The sequence below is a fragment of the Rhinatrema bivittatum genome, chromosome 12, assembly GCF_901001135.1.
Source record: "Rhinatrema bivittatum chromosome 12, aRhiBiv1.1, whole genome shotgun sequence".
Classification (NCBI taxonomy): Eukaryota; Metazoa; Chordata; class Amphibia; order Gymnophiona; family Rhinatrematidae; genus Rhinatrema; species Rhinatrema bivittatum.
Genome location: NC_042626.1, coordinates 15,346,823 through 15,361,497, shown reverse-complemented (window position 1 = coordinate 15,361,497; position 14,675 = coordinate 15,346,823). Strand labels below are relative to the sequence as shown.

Sequence of the window (14,675 nt, the reverse complement as noted above, 5' to 3'; positions counted from 1 at the left end):
GGGGGGGGGGGGGGCGCAGGCAGCCCCCCCAGTGTCTTTAAAGGTCATGTACTACAGTGTTTTTTGATAGGCCAGTAAAAAGTATCAGAACCTACCAAGGTTCTAGTTTCCCCCAGGACCAATAAGGCAATGGAGCTCAGCACTACTTAATAAAAACACGCGCGCGTGATATTATATTCGTATAAAATCAATTGCTACACATGCACTGAGCTCGCCAGCTTTAATGCCAGGCCTCCGCCTATTGGCCTTTTCACATGAGAAGGTCCCTGTTTACTCCGAGCACACTATACAGCATTCGGTTCATTCCCCCCTGATCTGTGAGTGGGGACAGAGCATGGTCACTTTTTTTTTTTTTTTTTATCAGTTTCATAATGCATCTCCCACATAGTTGCAAGGCAGAGAGGCAGACACCCCCTCCCCCACCCCCAGTGCATGGGACAGGAAAGACGAGGGGTCAGACCAGGATCATGCTGGAGAATTAAAAGACAACTTTTGAATAGCTGGGAGACGACCTTGCTGAGCGTTCGGATTCTTCCTTTTTACTGCGTGTCATCAATCTCCCTGATTTATTTTACGGTCAGAGAAGGCCTTTTATGGAAGGTTACTGAAACGCTCTCAAGGCTTCAAAAGTTCTGTTGACACTGTTACAGCAATGAAATATTTAGGGGAAGCACAGTTTGTCTTAGATTTTATGATGTTAGCATTATATAAGGAGCACCACCAGTTCACACTGCACTGCAGAAGATAAATTGCGGGGTCGGAAGGTCAATTCCCTGCGCTGAAACCTTGATTATACGTTCTTTGGTAGAAAGACCAAATCATCCCGTGAAGCCATGCACGGCGAGCCTACATGAAGAGTCAGACTGATAAAGATCGCAGCTGATCCCAGTTTTTTGCACCTTGGGAGCAGCAGCTGCGAGGTCACAATGGAGGGCAGGGGAAACCACCGATTCTCTCGTAGTGCTGCTCACAAACTATCCAGCACGGGGTGTGGGTTAAGAGGGGGTGAAGCGAAATTGCCAGAGAGACAGGGGACAGAGACGTCAGACTTACCCAATCAATCCATCGCTAAATCGGGAATATTCAGCTGATCCAATCACCGACCCAGCTAAGAAACCTGCGATGTTTTATAACCCCCAAGTCCAGTTTTTTATATTACAGTTTAAACATTGTCGTTTGCATGCTAGGCTACAGCGTACGATCCCACGTAAGGGCAGCGCAAGAGGTTACAATGGACCAAAGGACAAAGCAATACCAATTAAACTAAAATGCAGCGTGTGGCAAGATCTATAACAGTTCCAAGCAAAATAAATGACGGGGGAGAAGCCCGGCTTACCTTGAAAGTCTTGGCAGTGGGAGACGGAGAGGATGGGGGAGAGTCCGACTGCGACTTTCGGCTTCGGGGGAAGTCTTTGCTGCGGGAGTACAGGGAGGACATGGTCTTGCAGGACAGGGCTCTGCGCCCGCTCTCACCCTCTTCTTCTTCCCTCCTTCAGAAGTAATGGCTGCACCCGGCTCCGTGCTGAACTTCTCTTTTGCGCCGTGTAATAAAGATAACCGTGTTAGAACAGCTTCGGCTCTCCCCTGCACGGTTTCATTCGGGACAGCTGCCCCGTCTGGAGCGAGCCACGGCCCGCATGCTGAAGGGGAACTTGGCAGGGTGGGGGGGGGGGGGGGGGGGAGGGAGAATCAGCTACGTAACGCCGCGTGCCACTCTTCCAAAGTCAGGGCAAGCCTCGTTCAGCTGCTGGAAGGGCGCTCCTCTGACCAAGACGAGCGAGGCGAGGATTTCGGATGGATGCAGGCAGCAGAGGGGGGCTTGTGCTCCAGGCCCCACCAGGGTGAACCGGAACAGAGAGAGGGCGAAACTTTTTTTTTTTTTTTTTTTTAACCCAGAGCACCAATTTTTGAAGACAACCTTCCTGTTGCTTCGCTCCACATCCCCACTGACAGCTCTGTGCTGCTCTGGGGCCAGCTTGTACATTTTAGGAAAGGAAGAGGAAAAAAAAAAAAACAAACCAACCTACAAAGAGGGAATGAAGACCATATAGGAAAAAAAAGGGGGCAGTCCAAAAGCCAAAGCTGCCGAGCTCCATTCGTTACTGAGCTGCCGGAACACGTTATTGTAAACTCAGGCACATAAGATTATGTATAAATATATTTTTTTCTGCAATCCACTGCCCACCCCCTGCTGGTGCCTGACATTCCAGATCCTTACTCGCTTAGCCAGGAATGCTGGAAAGGAGCCAAGGGCGAAAGACTGCCTTTCAACTCCAAAGACTTAAGCTTCCACTTGTAGAAGAGAATAAACAATGCAGGGGGAGGAATCTAAGCAGAAGCTGAACCGGTAGGGAGTTGCAGTTTGGGATGTCAAGAGTTGAATCCGTTGCGTTTCTTAGCGCCCGGTTGTAGCTTGTCTGCTTCCCGCAGCACTCGTCCAAGGTGGTTGAGCCTCCGATGGCTCTGCCCCAGGCTCTCATGCTGCCTTCTGCAGATGCGTTTCAGAGCTGCAAGCATTTAAAAGTATTTGTTTGCCATGTCTGAGCTAGGCTAAGATGCTAGGATTTTAAAAAACACCCCCACCCCTTCCATGCCCCCTTTGAAAAAACAAACCATCACACAAAACATGGTAACCATGAAATCCGTCTCTGGATTGGTAGTGGAATATCCAGTTACTCCACTTCATTTTTAACCTTAAACAAAAAGCTGTATCCTCACTCTACAACTCAATATTTCAAATTAAGTTATGTTTTCAATTACATTGTTTCTTTAACAGCTCCCCAGTACTCCTGGGACCAGCCATGTTTGGTCAAGGGAGGGTGCATGACGTTTATTACACTACTTCCAACATCAACCAATCAGACGCAGTGCGAGTGAAGCGAACCAGGTCTTGTTGAGAACCGTTCACGTGAATGGTACGCATCAGGACTACCGCTGACAAACTTCAGACACGAGTAAGATGGTCCTAAGACAGATTACCTTAAAATGGGATGTGTAAGATGGTCCTAAGACAGATTACCTTAAAATGGGATGTGCTGGGCTGGATGTGGTTCTAGAGTCAAATCAGATTATGCCTACCAACGTGGTGAAGAGTTTGAGGGTTCGTTTGGACTCCAAGTTTAGTTCAGAGATGCTCGTTGATAGAGCAGTTTGGACTGCTTTCCTGAAAACGCGCCTAGTTAGCAAATTGCAGCCTTTTGTTTTGGTCTTAATGCAGCGGCAATGACCGTTTTAGGCTTGTCCTAGACGACGCAAACCTCCTTGGCAGGGATGCTCAATTCTTCTGACTGGCTCCCAATTACCGCTCAACTTTTGCTCTGAAGTTTCGGGTGATGAGAGGCAATGGTTCTCTCTAATTAATAAATTGAACTGGTATGAGCCATCGTACTCTCTGCAGTCGGGTCAAGGGTCCCTGCTTCAGATTCCTGCCTTTAAGAAGGTGTGAGTTGCAAGATTAGTTCAGGGCTTTTTCTATAGTTGCCCATACACCATGGAATCGACTTCCTCTTCAGATTAGGCGGAAGTTGGATTATCTGTCATCCGCAAACTATGGCTCCATCCCGTTGCTGAGAAGGGGAAGTATTGAGGTGGTGGTCTCAGGCTCCTGTGTATGGGTATCCCTTCATTGTTATGTTGACATGAAATCATTTTTTGGTGGGTAGTTAATGACTGTGTCAGGGGTCAGACTTGCGTTCTCCTGTGATTTTGTGTTTTTTTAATTCTTGTTTTGCATATTTGCTATTTCTGTATACTTTTAATAACTGCTGTACCCCAACGATCTTTCTGGTTTGGGACAGGGGTTTACAAGAGCTTTTAAATAAAATTAAATAGATTCTCAGTGGGCTGCCACACCTTAATGTTGGTGGCACTAGAATTACCTGACCCCCATATTTGCTCATGAATTATGAGCCCAGCCTCGCATCTGAAGAAGGGGCCAAACCGGACAGATCTGTGCTGCAGGGGCAGCAGTAGAAAAAGAGCCCTGCACATCCAAGGTCAGTTCATCTACCCACTACTTGATTTATGACCTTGAACAAGTAACATAACCCCTGTGCTAACTTTTTGGAAAAAGGATAGTGCAAGAATAATCTTATATAACACTGTGCAGGCTGACACTGCCAATTTAGTATATTAGGCAGAAGAGTGGCCTATCAGAACAATGGACTGAGAACCAGGTATTCCAGGATTCAAATCCCACTTCTCCCACCGACGCATCCTGTGACTATCTCCCATTGCCTTAGGTACCCATGCACGCTGTAAGCTCTTTGGGGTTTATTGTACCTGAATACTTTCACCACTCTAAAGCTCTGCATATATCCAGTAGCACTCAAAATGTTTATTATTGTATCTGCCATCAAGGATATTTTAGAACGGTACAAGCTGAGATCTGCAAACAATATGCAGACAAAATATCTTTATTACAAAACTACTTCAGTAAATACAGGATTTCTAGTTATTCTGTCACCAAACAACATAATCAAAACTGCCTGACTGGCTTAGAAACTGGCTGAGCACAGACTCCTGGGTTAATGCATCTCTGCCAGCAGATGGACATAGAGAAAGTTTTACTGACACTGCTACATAATCCCTGGTACCACCTGCAGTTCCTCAGTAGTGACTTGTACCAAAGCACACAAAAAAAAACCAAACCTTGTAAAAACATAAAAAACTTAAAGTTAGAAAAACTTTTTCAACAAGTCTGTATTCCATACCATGAAAAAACTGCAGTCTATAATCAAGAAATCGCAGCTGAGCAGACAACTCTCCACCTTCACAGATCGGGCGGGTTCTGGACTGATCTGTGGTACTACAGGAACGAAAATTAGCAGGTAAGAACCAATTTTCCTTTCCATGTACATACCCGGATCAGTCCAGACTCCTGGGATGTACCAGAGCTTCCTACTTAGGGTGGGACCTGGAAAGTCCCACTCACAAGACCCACTCACCAAACGATCAAGACTACGGATCACCCACATCCAGACAATAGTGCCTTGCAAAGATATGCAGAGACTTCCAAGTTGCTGCTCTACAAATTTCCTGCAGTGAAACTGAGCCTCCGCCCACGAGGTCGCCTGAGAACATGTAGTGCGCTCCCTCAAACCTTCCGGCACCTGACGCCCCTTGAGAATGTATGTCGATCCAACAACCCCATTGAGCCATCTCGCAATGGTAGCCTTGGAAGCCTGGGTACCTTTCTTCGAACCATTCCATAAAACCAAAAGATGGTCAGACTTCCTAAAATCATTTCTTACCTAGAGATATCTCAACAAAGCCCTGCAGACATTCTCCCAACCATTGCGGATCCCCTTTCAGTCCTTCTGGCTCCTCTTGCTGCCGGGACCCACAGCTTGTGCAGCTCCCAGGACACCTATCACCACCACCACCCTCCATGGCACACTGGCTGCCTTCACAACACTGCTCGCAAAGCACAATGTGGCCAATGCTGCAGCCTCCACCACAACACCAAGCCCTTTCCCCCTCCCCAACTGTAGCTGTGCTTCATTCTCCTGGCCACATATTACTGGCACTCCTGCCTCTAATGCGGCCCCCCCTCCAGTGCCATGACCTCACAGACCAGCATGGTCCAAAGCTGCAGCCCGACTATGCATCTCACACCTCTGTGTGCTCATGCCTGTCCATTAATGTAATAGAAGATGCTGTCACCTTGTGGCCACTGCTGGGACTGTAGCCTCTTGCGTATGCCAGACAGATAATATGCGAGCATTCTTATAATAGATCTGCAGTTCTTTAACAGACAGGCTAATGAAAGGTCACAAAGCCAATGCTGCCATCTCTAGAAAGCAGCTTTACAATACCAAAGTGGGAACTGTGCTGTTGGCCAAACTATCAAAACAAGACATTTAAAGACAATACTGCTTGTGTGTCCAGTTCTCAGGAGAGCCACAGGGCACAACCACTGGGAAAGACCCAATTTACTGACAAGAGCCTCTCGAAAAGCACAGCAAAGTCACATGGGCACCCCAGGGAGCCCTTTTCCATTCCTTCCCGTCCACCGGATGAAGCAAATTAACACCAATTAGATAAGAACGTCCCTTCACCACCATCATGCACAGAAGTCACAGAAAAAAAAGAAAGCATTTGTTAATTTAAAGAGAATCTGAAACGTAACCTTAACTTCAGCACCACGTCTCAGCTTTGGCAATCAAAAGCCAAGACCAAACGTAGAAACAGATTTCATTTTACCTTGATCTGGAGCTGCATTTGATGCTCCAGATACATCTGTGCAGTCATTTCATAACCTTTGATTCCTCAAGCAGTTTGTTTTCTTCTAAATATTTAGTAAAAGTGTTTTTTCAAAAAATAAATCAATCTGAATTTTGTGATTGGTGAAGGCTAAGAAATGCCCTCTCATTACTTTGCACCGAACTCTCCAGGGCAACCCACAAGAGCTTTTCAAACCATTGTTCTCAGTGCAATGGGTACCTTGTCAAAATTTTAACAAAAAAAAAAAAAAAAAAGAACATAACATATGAAATTGCCATACTGGGTCAGACCGAGAGCCCATCAAGCCCAGCATCCTGTTTCCAACGGTGGCCAATCCAGGCCATAAGAACCTGGCAGGATCCCAAACACTAAGAATATCCCACGCTACTGATGCCAGTAATAGCAGTAGCTATTTTCTAAGTCAACTTGATTAATAGCAGTTAATGGACCTCGCCTCCAAGAACTTATCCAAAACATTTTTAAACTCAGGTACACTAATTACATTAACCACATCCTCTGACAACAAATTCCAGAGCTTAATTGTGCATTGAGTGAAAAAGAATTTTCTCCGATTAGTTTCAAATGTGCTATTTACTAACTTCATGAAGTGCCCCGTAGTCCTTCTATTATCCAAAAGTGTAAATAACCGATTTATATCTACCCATTCTAGACCTCTCATGATTTTAAAGATCTCTATCATATCCCCCCTTCAGCCATCTCTTCTCCAAGCTGAACAGCCCTAACCTCTTTAGCCTTTCCTCATAGGGTAACTGTTCCATCCTCTTTATCGGTTTGTTCGCCCTTCTCTGTACCTTATCCAGTGCAACTATATCTTTTTTGAGATGCGGTGACCAGAACTGTACACAGTACTCAAGGTGCGGGATCACCGTGGAGCGATTCAGAGGCATTATGACATTTTCCGTTTTATTCACCATTCCCTTTCTAATAATTCCTAACATTCTGTTTGCTTTTTTTGGATTGCCACAGCACACTGGGCCAGCGATTTCAATGTGTTATCCACTATGACACCTAGATCTTTTTCCTGGGTGGTAGCTCCTAAGATAGAACCGAACATTGTGAAACTATAGCATGGGCTGTTTTTCCCTATATGCACACAAGTGGACAAGTGCAAGGTGTTTTTGGGTAATTGCCAGGTTCTTATGGCCTGGATTGGCCACTGTTGGAAACAGGATGCTGGGCTTGATGGACCCTTGGTCTGACCCAGTATGGCATTTTCTTATGTTCTTATGTGTTGCATATAGGGAAAAATAACCCATGCTGTAGTTACATGATGTTAGGTTCCGTATTAGGAGCTACCACCCAGGAAAAAGATCTAGGCATCATAGTGGATAATACTTTAAAATCATCAGCTCAGTGTGCTGCAGCAGTCAAAAAAGCAAACAGAATGTTAGGAATTATTAGGAAGGGAATGGTTAATAGAACAGAAAATGTCATAATGCCTCTATAATCGCTCCATGATGAGACCGCACCTTGAATACTGTGTACAATTCTGGTTGCTGCATCTCAAAAAAGATATAGTTGCGATGGAGAAGGTACAGAGAAGGGCAACCAAAATGATAAAGGGGATGAAACAGCTCCCCTATGAGGAAAGGCTGAAGAGGTTAGGGCTGTTCAGCTTGGAGAAGAGATGGCTAAGGGGGGGTATGATAGAGGTCTTTAAGATCATGAGAGGTCTTGAACGAATAGATGTGACTCGGTTATTTACACTTTCGAAAAATAGAAAGACTAGGGGGCATTCCATGAAGTTAGCAAGTAGCACATTTAAGAGTAATTGGAGAAAATTCTTTTTCACTCAACGCACAATAAAGCTCTGAAATTTGTTGCCAGAGGATGTGGTTAATGCAGTTAGTGTAGCTGGGTTCAAAAAAGGTTTGGATAAGTTCTTGGAGGAGAAGTCCATTAATGGCTATTAATCAAGTTTACTTAGGGAATAGCCACTGCTATTAATCGCATCAGTAGCATGGGATCTTCTTGGTGTTTGGGTACTTGCCAGGTTCTTGTGGCCTGGTTTGGCCTCTGTTGGAAACAGGATGCTGGGCTTGATGGGACCCTTGGTCTGACCCAGCATAGCAATTTCTTATGTTCTTATTCCTTTCGAAAATAAAATAGTTCCCTAATCTTTGCTACATATCAGTTTTGCTTTGCCTTTGTTTACTCTTACTCTGCACTCTCTCTCTTTCTTCTCTTGCCCCTCTCGCACATATTCTCTAAACCTTCTGCATTTTTTCTGCATTAGATTTTTAGCATTTCCTCTCCATATTTGTCCTCTCCCCTGTCCCACCCTCCCCATTTTATTCTATGTCTGCTGTTCACGTCACACCTCAGCCCTGTGCATGGCAACAAAGCTGTGTGCTCACAAGACAATGGGCTTTAAAGGGCACACAGTATCCATGGTACTCAAAATACCCTACAAAAGCATTAAAAATAGTTTACATTTGCCATGCTGCCTTCTGAAGACGAAATGCCCATGCCCTGAGCATTAACTCTGCCCCTTGACCCCACTCATTGGGTCCTATCATTTACTTTCCATACAAGAACCAGACCAGTAGGAGAGCAGAGTGCTGTCAGACTGGAAGCAGAGGCGAGCGATTCCTGGCATGGCACTCTGCGATCATGTAAACATTCTGCACAGAACCACAAGCGTTTCCCATAAATGGAAGCCAAGTGCGCTGCAACAGAGACCAAAAGCTCAATCTGTCCTTCGCTCAGGGCTCGGGGAGTCCCGGGAAAACTGTTCTATTTAATCCTCATCTTTTACTGCCTGGCAGTTTCTGATCTGTGCCAAGCCTGCGAGCCCTCCCACCGATGCCAGCAGCTTCACTTCTAAAGATTAAAACCGGCTGGGGGAGGGAGGCGGGGGAAGTAGGATGGTCGTTAGCCTCAACCAAATTATTACCAACTGCAGGACTGCAAAAGATATGGATCAATCCCACACTCGCCTCTCTCCTACCCACAATCCTGTTCCTGTGGAAACATCAGGGCTACAGAATGCTCAGAGCCAGAGGTTAATGAAAAACAGCCATGACAAAAAGGCATGCCCATCTGTGTCAAGTGTACATTACGCAGGCACATAGGATGCGAGATTACAGGACAGATTTCTATATAAGTCCCAGTTACGAGTGCGTAGACCAGATAAGAACGTGTCCATGCTCATCATGCCGCCAGTCAGCATATTCCAGGCATACAGCTAGCGTCTTCTACAAGAAGTCTCAATCTCCACCCAGGCCTTACAGCAGCAGGAAACAGGGGGGGCTAAGTCACGCAGCCGAGTCAATGATGGCACAAATGAGGTCAAGCTTCACAAATCAGCTGCAGTACCTGCAACGGGGCTGCTCCCCCCACACCATTCCCAACCACCCATCACAATGAAAAGACAAAAAAACAAAAAATACCCCATATCTCCCAAAGAAAGAGAAACCGCTAAATGTTACTGTTTTAAAGCAGCAATGTCCTACCAGCGATCAAACTTCGACAGCCAGGAGCAGAGAGCAGAACAGGCAGACTAAGGTATATGGTCTTTTATCTACCATCATCCGCTTTATTAGGACCTCTTTTTTTTTTTTTAATTTTTCATAAACAGTCATCGAAAGAAATCTATGCTTTGAGTGCACTGTGAGGTATTTCCTAGAGGAGGTATCAATTAAAAAACCATAATGGTTAGGCTGATTAAAATAAAAAAAATTTTTCAACTGCTCTGTTGCAATTTCATCTCCAGTCCTGGGGGCAGCCGGGCTAGCAAGAGCCAGAGATTACCTAACAATTCCTGGTTCCGACTGGCTTATACTGGCCAAGTCATCAATAACGTCGCGCTGCAATCAGGCATCCAATGTGGGAGATCACTGTTGACATCTTGGCTGCTGCCAAGAAAGCCAGGAATGCGCTTTAAGATTTGTAATGCTAGCTTGAATATGAAATGCCCAGTCGCACCCAGTGCTACTTCGGGTAGATTACATAATTCATATTGGGCAGAACTCTCTTTTCAAGTAAACTGAAATACCAACATATAAAAAAAAAAAAAAGGTCTGGGAAGAGCCAAGCCACAGACAGGATAAGCAGGCCAGTCTGGTTTATTACCAAAGACCAAGAAAGAGCTGTAAGACATCCCTTGATTTAACATGAAGCCTGACAGGACCTAGCATTTGCTTATTTTTTGCGTGAAATATGCAGAATAAAACAAAAGTTAGACACCAAAAATGGGGAGAGAATCCCCGGCAAGTACAAGATGGAGAGGCCTCCCTTATCTCACCGCTGCCCGCAGGAAAATGGACCACAAACTAAACAGCTGGGGACCACATCCCCAAATGCTTGCAAGCAAACTGCAAGGCGCACCACTTCCATTGGTGCTGTAAGTGGAAAATCAAAAGGTACAGAGCAGGGAGGGCAATTTTGGACTCGAATGCTGACGTCTTTTAGTTTGGGGTAGATAACTGTCATCTTGTCATCTCGCTTATATGGGCTTAAACGGCAAAACACAGAAAGAAAGGGTAACCCTAATAATTTTGGGTTTCAGGACAACCACAAAGAATGTCCATGAGATATTTTCATATATGTGGTGTAAGAACCCTGTTAGTTTACTGGTTATTCTCCTAAAAACCAAGCCTGCTAGAGATCCCCAAGGACAGTAATTTGTGAAGCAGTGATCTAGTCCATCTTCCTGTACAGATAATAAATACACAAAAACATAGAGATAGATGATATTCAATAAAAAATAGATACACACACCAAAAACAGTCAAAGCCTCAAACCAACGTCCTCCATAAAATGGTCAGATACTAAACACAACATAAGCAATGTGCTAACACTCTGCTTACTCTAGTAACAAAAGTTATATCATCACAGCACGCTAGGACAGAATTTGCAACCTCATGAACTGTAACGCTTCTTCCAGTTAACCTTTTCTCTTTCCAGGCTTTTGGACTAGAACATGGACTCTCATGCCCTACCAGCCCCTAAGAATTCATCTGTAACTAAGAAGGTCTCTTGCAAGATGCTGCAGATTCCCTCCAGAGATCTAAATGCCTTAGAAATTAGAGACTCCAAAGCAAACACAAGGACAGATACTCACAACATGGCCCATCAAATGTTGCCTATTGCCTTATGCTCAAGACACACTGCTCAGCAAGTAACTCGCCCAACATCTGACAGCGTGCATACACACCCAGGGGTTTCTGGTGAAACTTTCCGGTCTCTGGTATGTCCGCAGACCTCGAAAATCCGTGGGCTGGAGGACTTTCCGCTGGTTCTTCTGCATCCTCCCAGCTCACTTGCAGGCACCATTAGAACAAGTGAAACTGAAGAAAGATCAGTTTCAGCTTTTCCAAACTCAGCTCAGCTCTCCGACATCTCTGATGGAGCCGGTTCCCAGGCAGGTGTGCACTTCCTTGAGTCATCATTTCCCAGCTACAACCGGTTACATGTCAACACCAATTACAAAGGATTGCAAAACTTAAACACTCACCGAGCCAATAGCAAACGGTGTTCAGCCACAGTACAATGGAGCATTCTTATCTGCGAGTTTAATTACACCTGATTACGGCATAGTGTAGTAACTGTTACATGTATTTACTGCACAACTCATATTATCCTAATTTAATGCACTACAAAAAAACACAAGCTGGGATTTGATATGGGATTTCTATCAGTTTCAGCGGGGTTTTTTTATTTAACCTATGCCCAAACAGGACCATCAAAGGCCCTGGCTGTACTACAGGGGCCATGTTGTGTCTATGCCTTGTCATCATCAAAATAAACCTATAACGTTGATTAAGAAAAAGGCACAGGAAGGGCCGATTATTTAAAAAGGTTGATTTTTGGGTTCCTTGTACTCTTGCTAGAACCCTCAGTCAGCAGCATTACGGCATTTCAAAAACAGAGTCCAGCTTTTGTATCAATAGCAAAAGGGCAATGAAGAACTGTCCTGTAACGTGTCAAGAGCGCTGCCTCGCGTGTCACCGACCTTTTGAGGAGAACAGAAGGAATTTTAAAACAAACCAAATAAATGGGTGTTTCTGTTTTATTAAACCCACTTTTGGAGAATTCAGGAAAGGACAAATTTCACTTCCTGCTTTCATGCCCAAATGTCAAGGTGCAGCACTCGCTCTTGGTAAGATCTTGATTGGGGGCTGCTGTAAGAGTGAGTTTGCGCCGGTATCCGTACAGCAGCTCAGCATCGGTGGCTTTCTATGTACAGCAGAACCTGATTAAACAAGAAACGCTCAGTATACAGGCTACTGTCTGCCGATGTACTGTCACCTCCCTACAACGCGCCCATTCGCTGTCCTCTGTCCCAAGGTCCCACGCTGCTGATGCGGACTCGCTGCCAGGCGCACCGACGCGCCCTGCCTTTGCAAGAATTCTCGTAGGACTTTAGGTTTTACTTCAAGACTTTTGCGGTCAGTAGAGACCAGGAAAAACCTCTCTGCAAACAGGGCCATTTGCTGGCGACAGGGCTCAGAGCAGAGACAACTCATCCAAAGTTCACGATCACCTGGCATCTCATTATGGGCTGTCCTAGTGGATGACACCGAAACGTCCTTGTGGGTGTGCGATACCAGAACGTAATTCCTGCTCCCTCCCCCATGCTGAACCAACTACCTACTTAGTTACCTAAGGGAGGGGGGTTAGCGGGCAGCCTGCACACAAGAGGACCCAAAAACGACAGAACTTTCTTTTTCTTAAAAAGTTATCATCTGCATTGGGTGGGGAAGTAACATTTAATGCTACTCATCTGCAAGAGGCATTGCAACTTCGCTAATAAGAAAATGGAGCCATGTTACAAAGTGTTTCCTTAACCTTTTAAAAACCACACTTTGAAAATTCCTTTTTCTACCACAAAAGAGAAAAAAAAAACCCAAACCCTGCCTTGACATCCCTGAATATTGGTGATGCTGGTTTATCTTTCACTGTAAGTTTCATCTCGGCTGAAACCAAGAGCAATGGTGAATGCTGGGTGACAAATTAACTTTCCAGCTTGTTCACCAAAGAATCATGCCTTTTGTCTGTCATGTGCTAGTTACAACCTGTTTTGTGGAGAACAGAAGCATTTTAATGAGCGATTTATCCTGGATCTCTTTCTCTCTCCCGTTGTACTTGAACAGTAACCTGACAGGCGTTCACCTACGCTGTCTTTTTATCACTATTCACTTTTCCCAGCCTCGGCACAGGCCTAAGACATTCCTTACCATATTAGGAAATCAGAGGAGGAAAGTACAGAAATCAACATGCAGGCAGACCTTTGCCTAAAACGGCAACTGGGCCCCTCAGCCAGCGGATTAAAGCCACTTTCTTCTGAGGGAGAAAGCTAGCTGACCTATGGGGACTGAAAGGCCATGCACACCACTTGGCATGGCCACAGCAAAAGCTTCTGCGCCAGGGCACCAGGCTCCCCTCGTACCTGCCAATGACGGCGTGGCAGTGGGAGGTGCAGCTGGTGAAGCAGGAAAGGTAGCATGGGAGGCCATTGTATTGCCTTGATTTATATTCCACTTTTCAGGCACTTCAAAAGCAGGTACTGCAGATATTTCCCTGTCCCTCCAGAGGGCTTACAATCTAAGTTTGTACCCCAGGCAATGAGGGGGTGACGTGGCTTGCCCAAGGACACATGCAGTGGGGATTTGAACCCTGGTTTTCCCCAGTTCGCAGCCTGCCGCTTTAACCATTAATATATTCCGCCTCTCCATGTGGAGGCGTAACCAGAGAGTAACATCGCACGGTCGACGCCTTGAGGCCCAAACAAACTCAACAACATGTTCCATGCTGACGTCTGCTAACTGTTGACGCTGAATGAAGGGGCACCACGCAGTTCCCGGTTATCGTAAATCAAACTGCACAGGACCACTGGAAAAAAAAGACAGGACTCCAAAACCCAATATTCTTTATAGAGGCACATTAATAAGCAGATGAGGGTCAAATCCGAACACTTAGGGATGAATTTTAAAAGCCCGGCGCGCGTCAAAGCCGGGTCGGCCCCTGGCGGCTGCGTAAGCACGTCATTTTTTTTTTCTGAAAAGGGATGGCGGGTGGGCGGTCCAGGATCTATGAACGAAACCAGCGCATTAGTACTTACAGGGTCCCCCTACTGCGTAATTTTACTTCTGCTATGGACGGTGTGCAAGTCCTAAAACAAAAACAAAACTAGGCTGGTCAGCGGGGTTTTAAGGGTGAGGGGTAACAGGGTAAAAGGGAGGCTATTTAACTGGGGGGGGGGGGGGGGGGCAGGGGTTTAGGAACTCCGATCCTTTACCTGGGCAAACTGGGAACGAACCGGGGAAATTGGTTACTGCATCGGCGCGCGTCTATTAAAATCCCCCCCACTTACGCAGCAGAGGCGGCATTTGCGTGCACATGCGCGTGTCCCTATAAAATTGTGCGTACATATAGGCATGTACAGCCTATTCTATACCTTGCACATGTGCATGTGTTATAAGTTG

The 14,675-nt window shown here is 45.6% G+C and overlaps 2 protein-coding genes across 6 annotated transcripts in view; both read right to left on the bottom strand.

Moving 5' to 3' along the window:
• LOC115073708 (protein phosphatase 1 regulatory subunit 12B-like) overlaps positions 1-14,675 on the bottom strand; it is a 127,590-nt gene that overhangs the window by 38,181 nt on the left and 74,734 nt on the right. The window lies entirely within an intron of this gene.
• LOC115073711 (protein phosphatase 1 regulatory subunit 12B-like) overlaps positions 1-14,675 on the bottom strand; it is a 75,906-nt gene that overhangs the window by 57,137 nt on the left and 4,094 nt on the right. Inside the window, exon 1 of one of the 3 annotated variants that reach the window (XM_029572362.1) lies at positions 11,405-11,621. The exons of 1 other annotated variant lie outside the window; for it this stretch is intronic. In XM_029572362.1, coding sequence (XP_029428222.1) covers positions 11,405-11,497 — 93 coding nt within the window. In that variant the 5' untranslated portion in view covers positions 11,498-11,621. Of the gene's footprint in view, positions 1-1,336; positions 1,937-11,404; positions 11,622-14,675 lie in introns of those variants that run through there. One more of the 3 variants, XM_029572361.1, reaches the window with a different exon arrangement.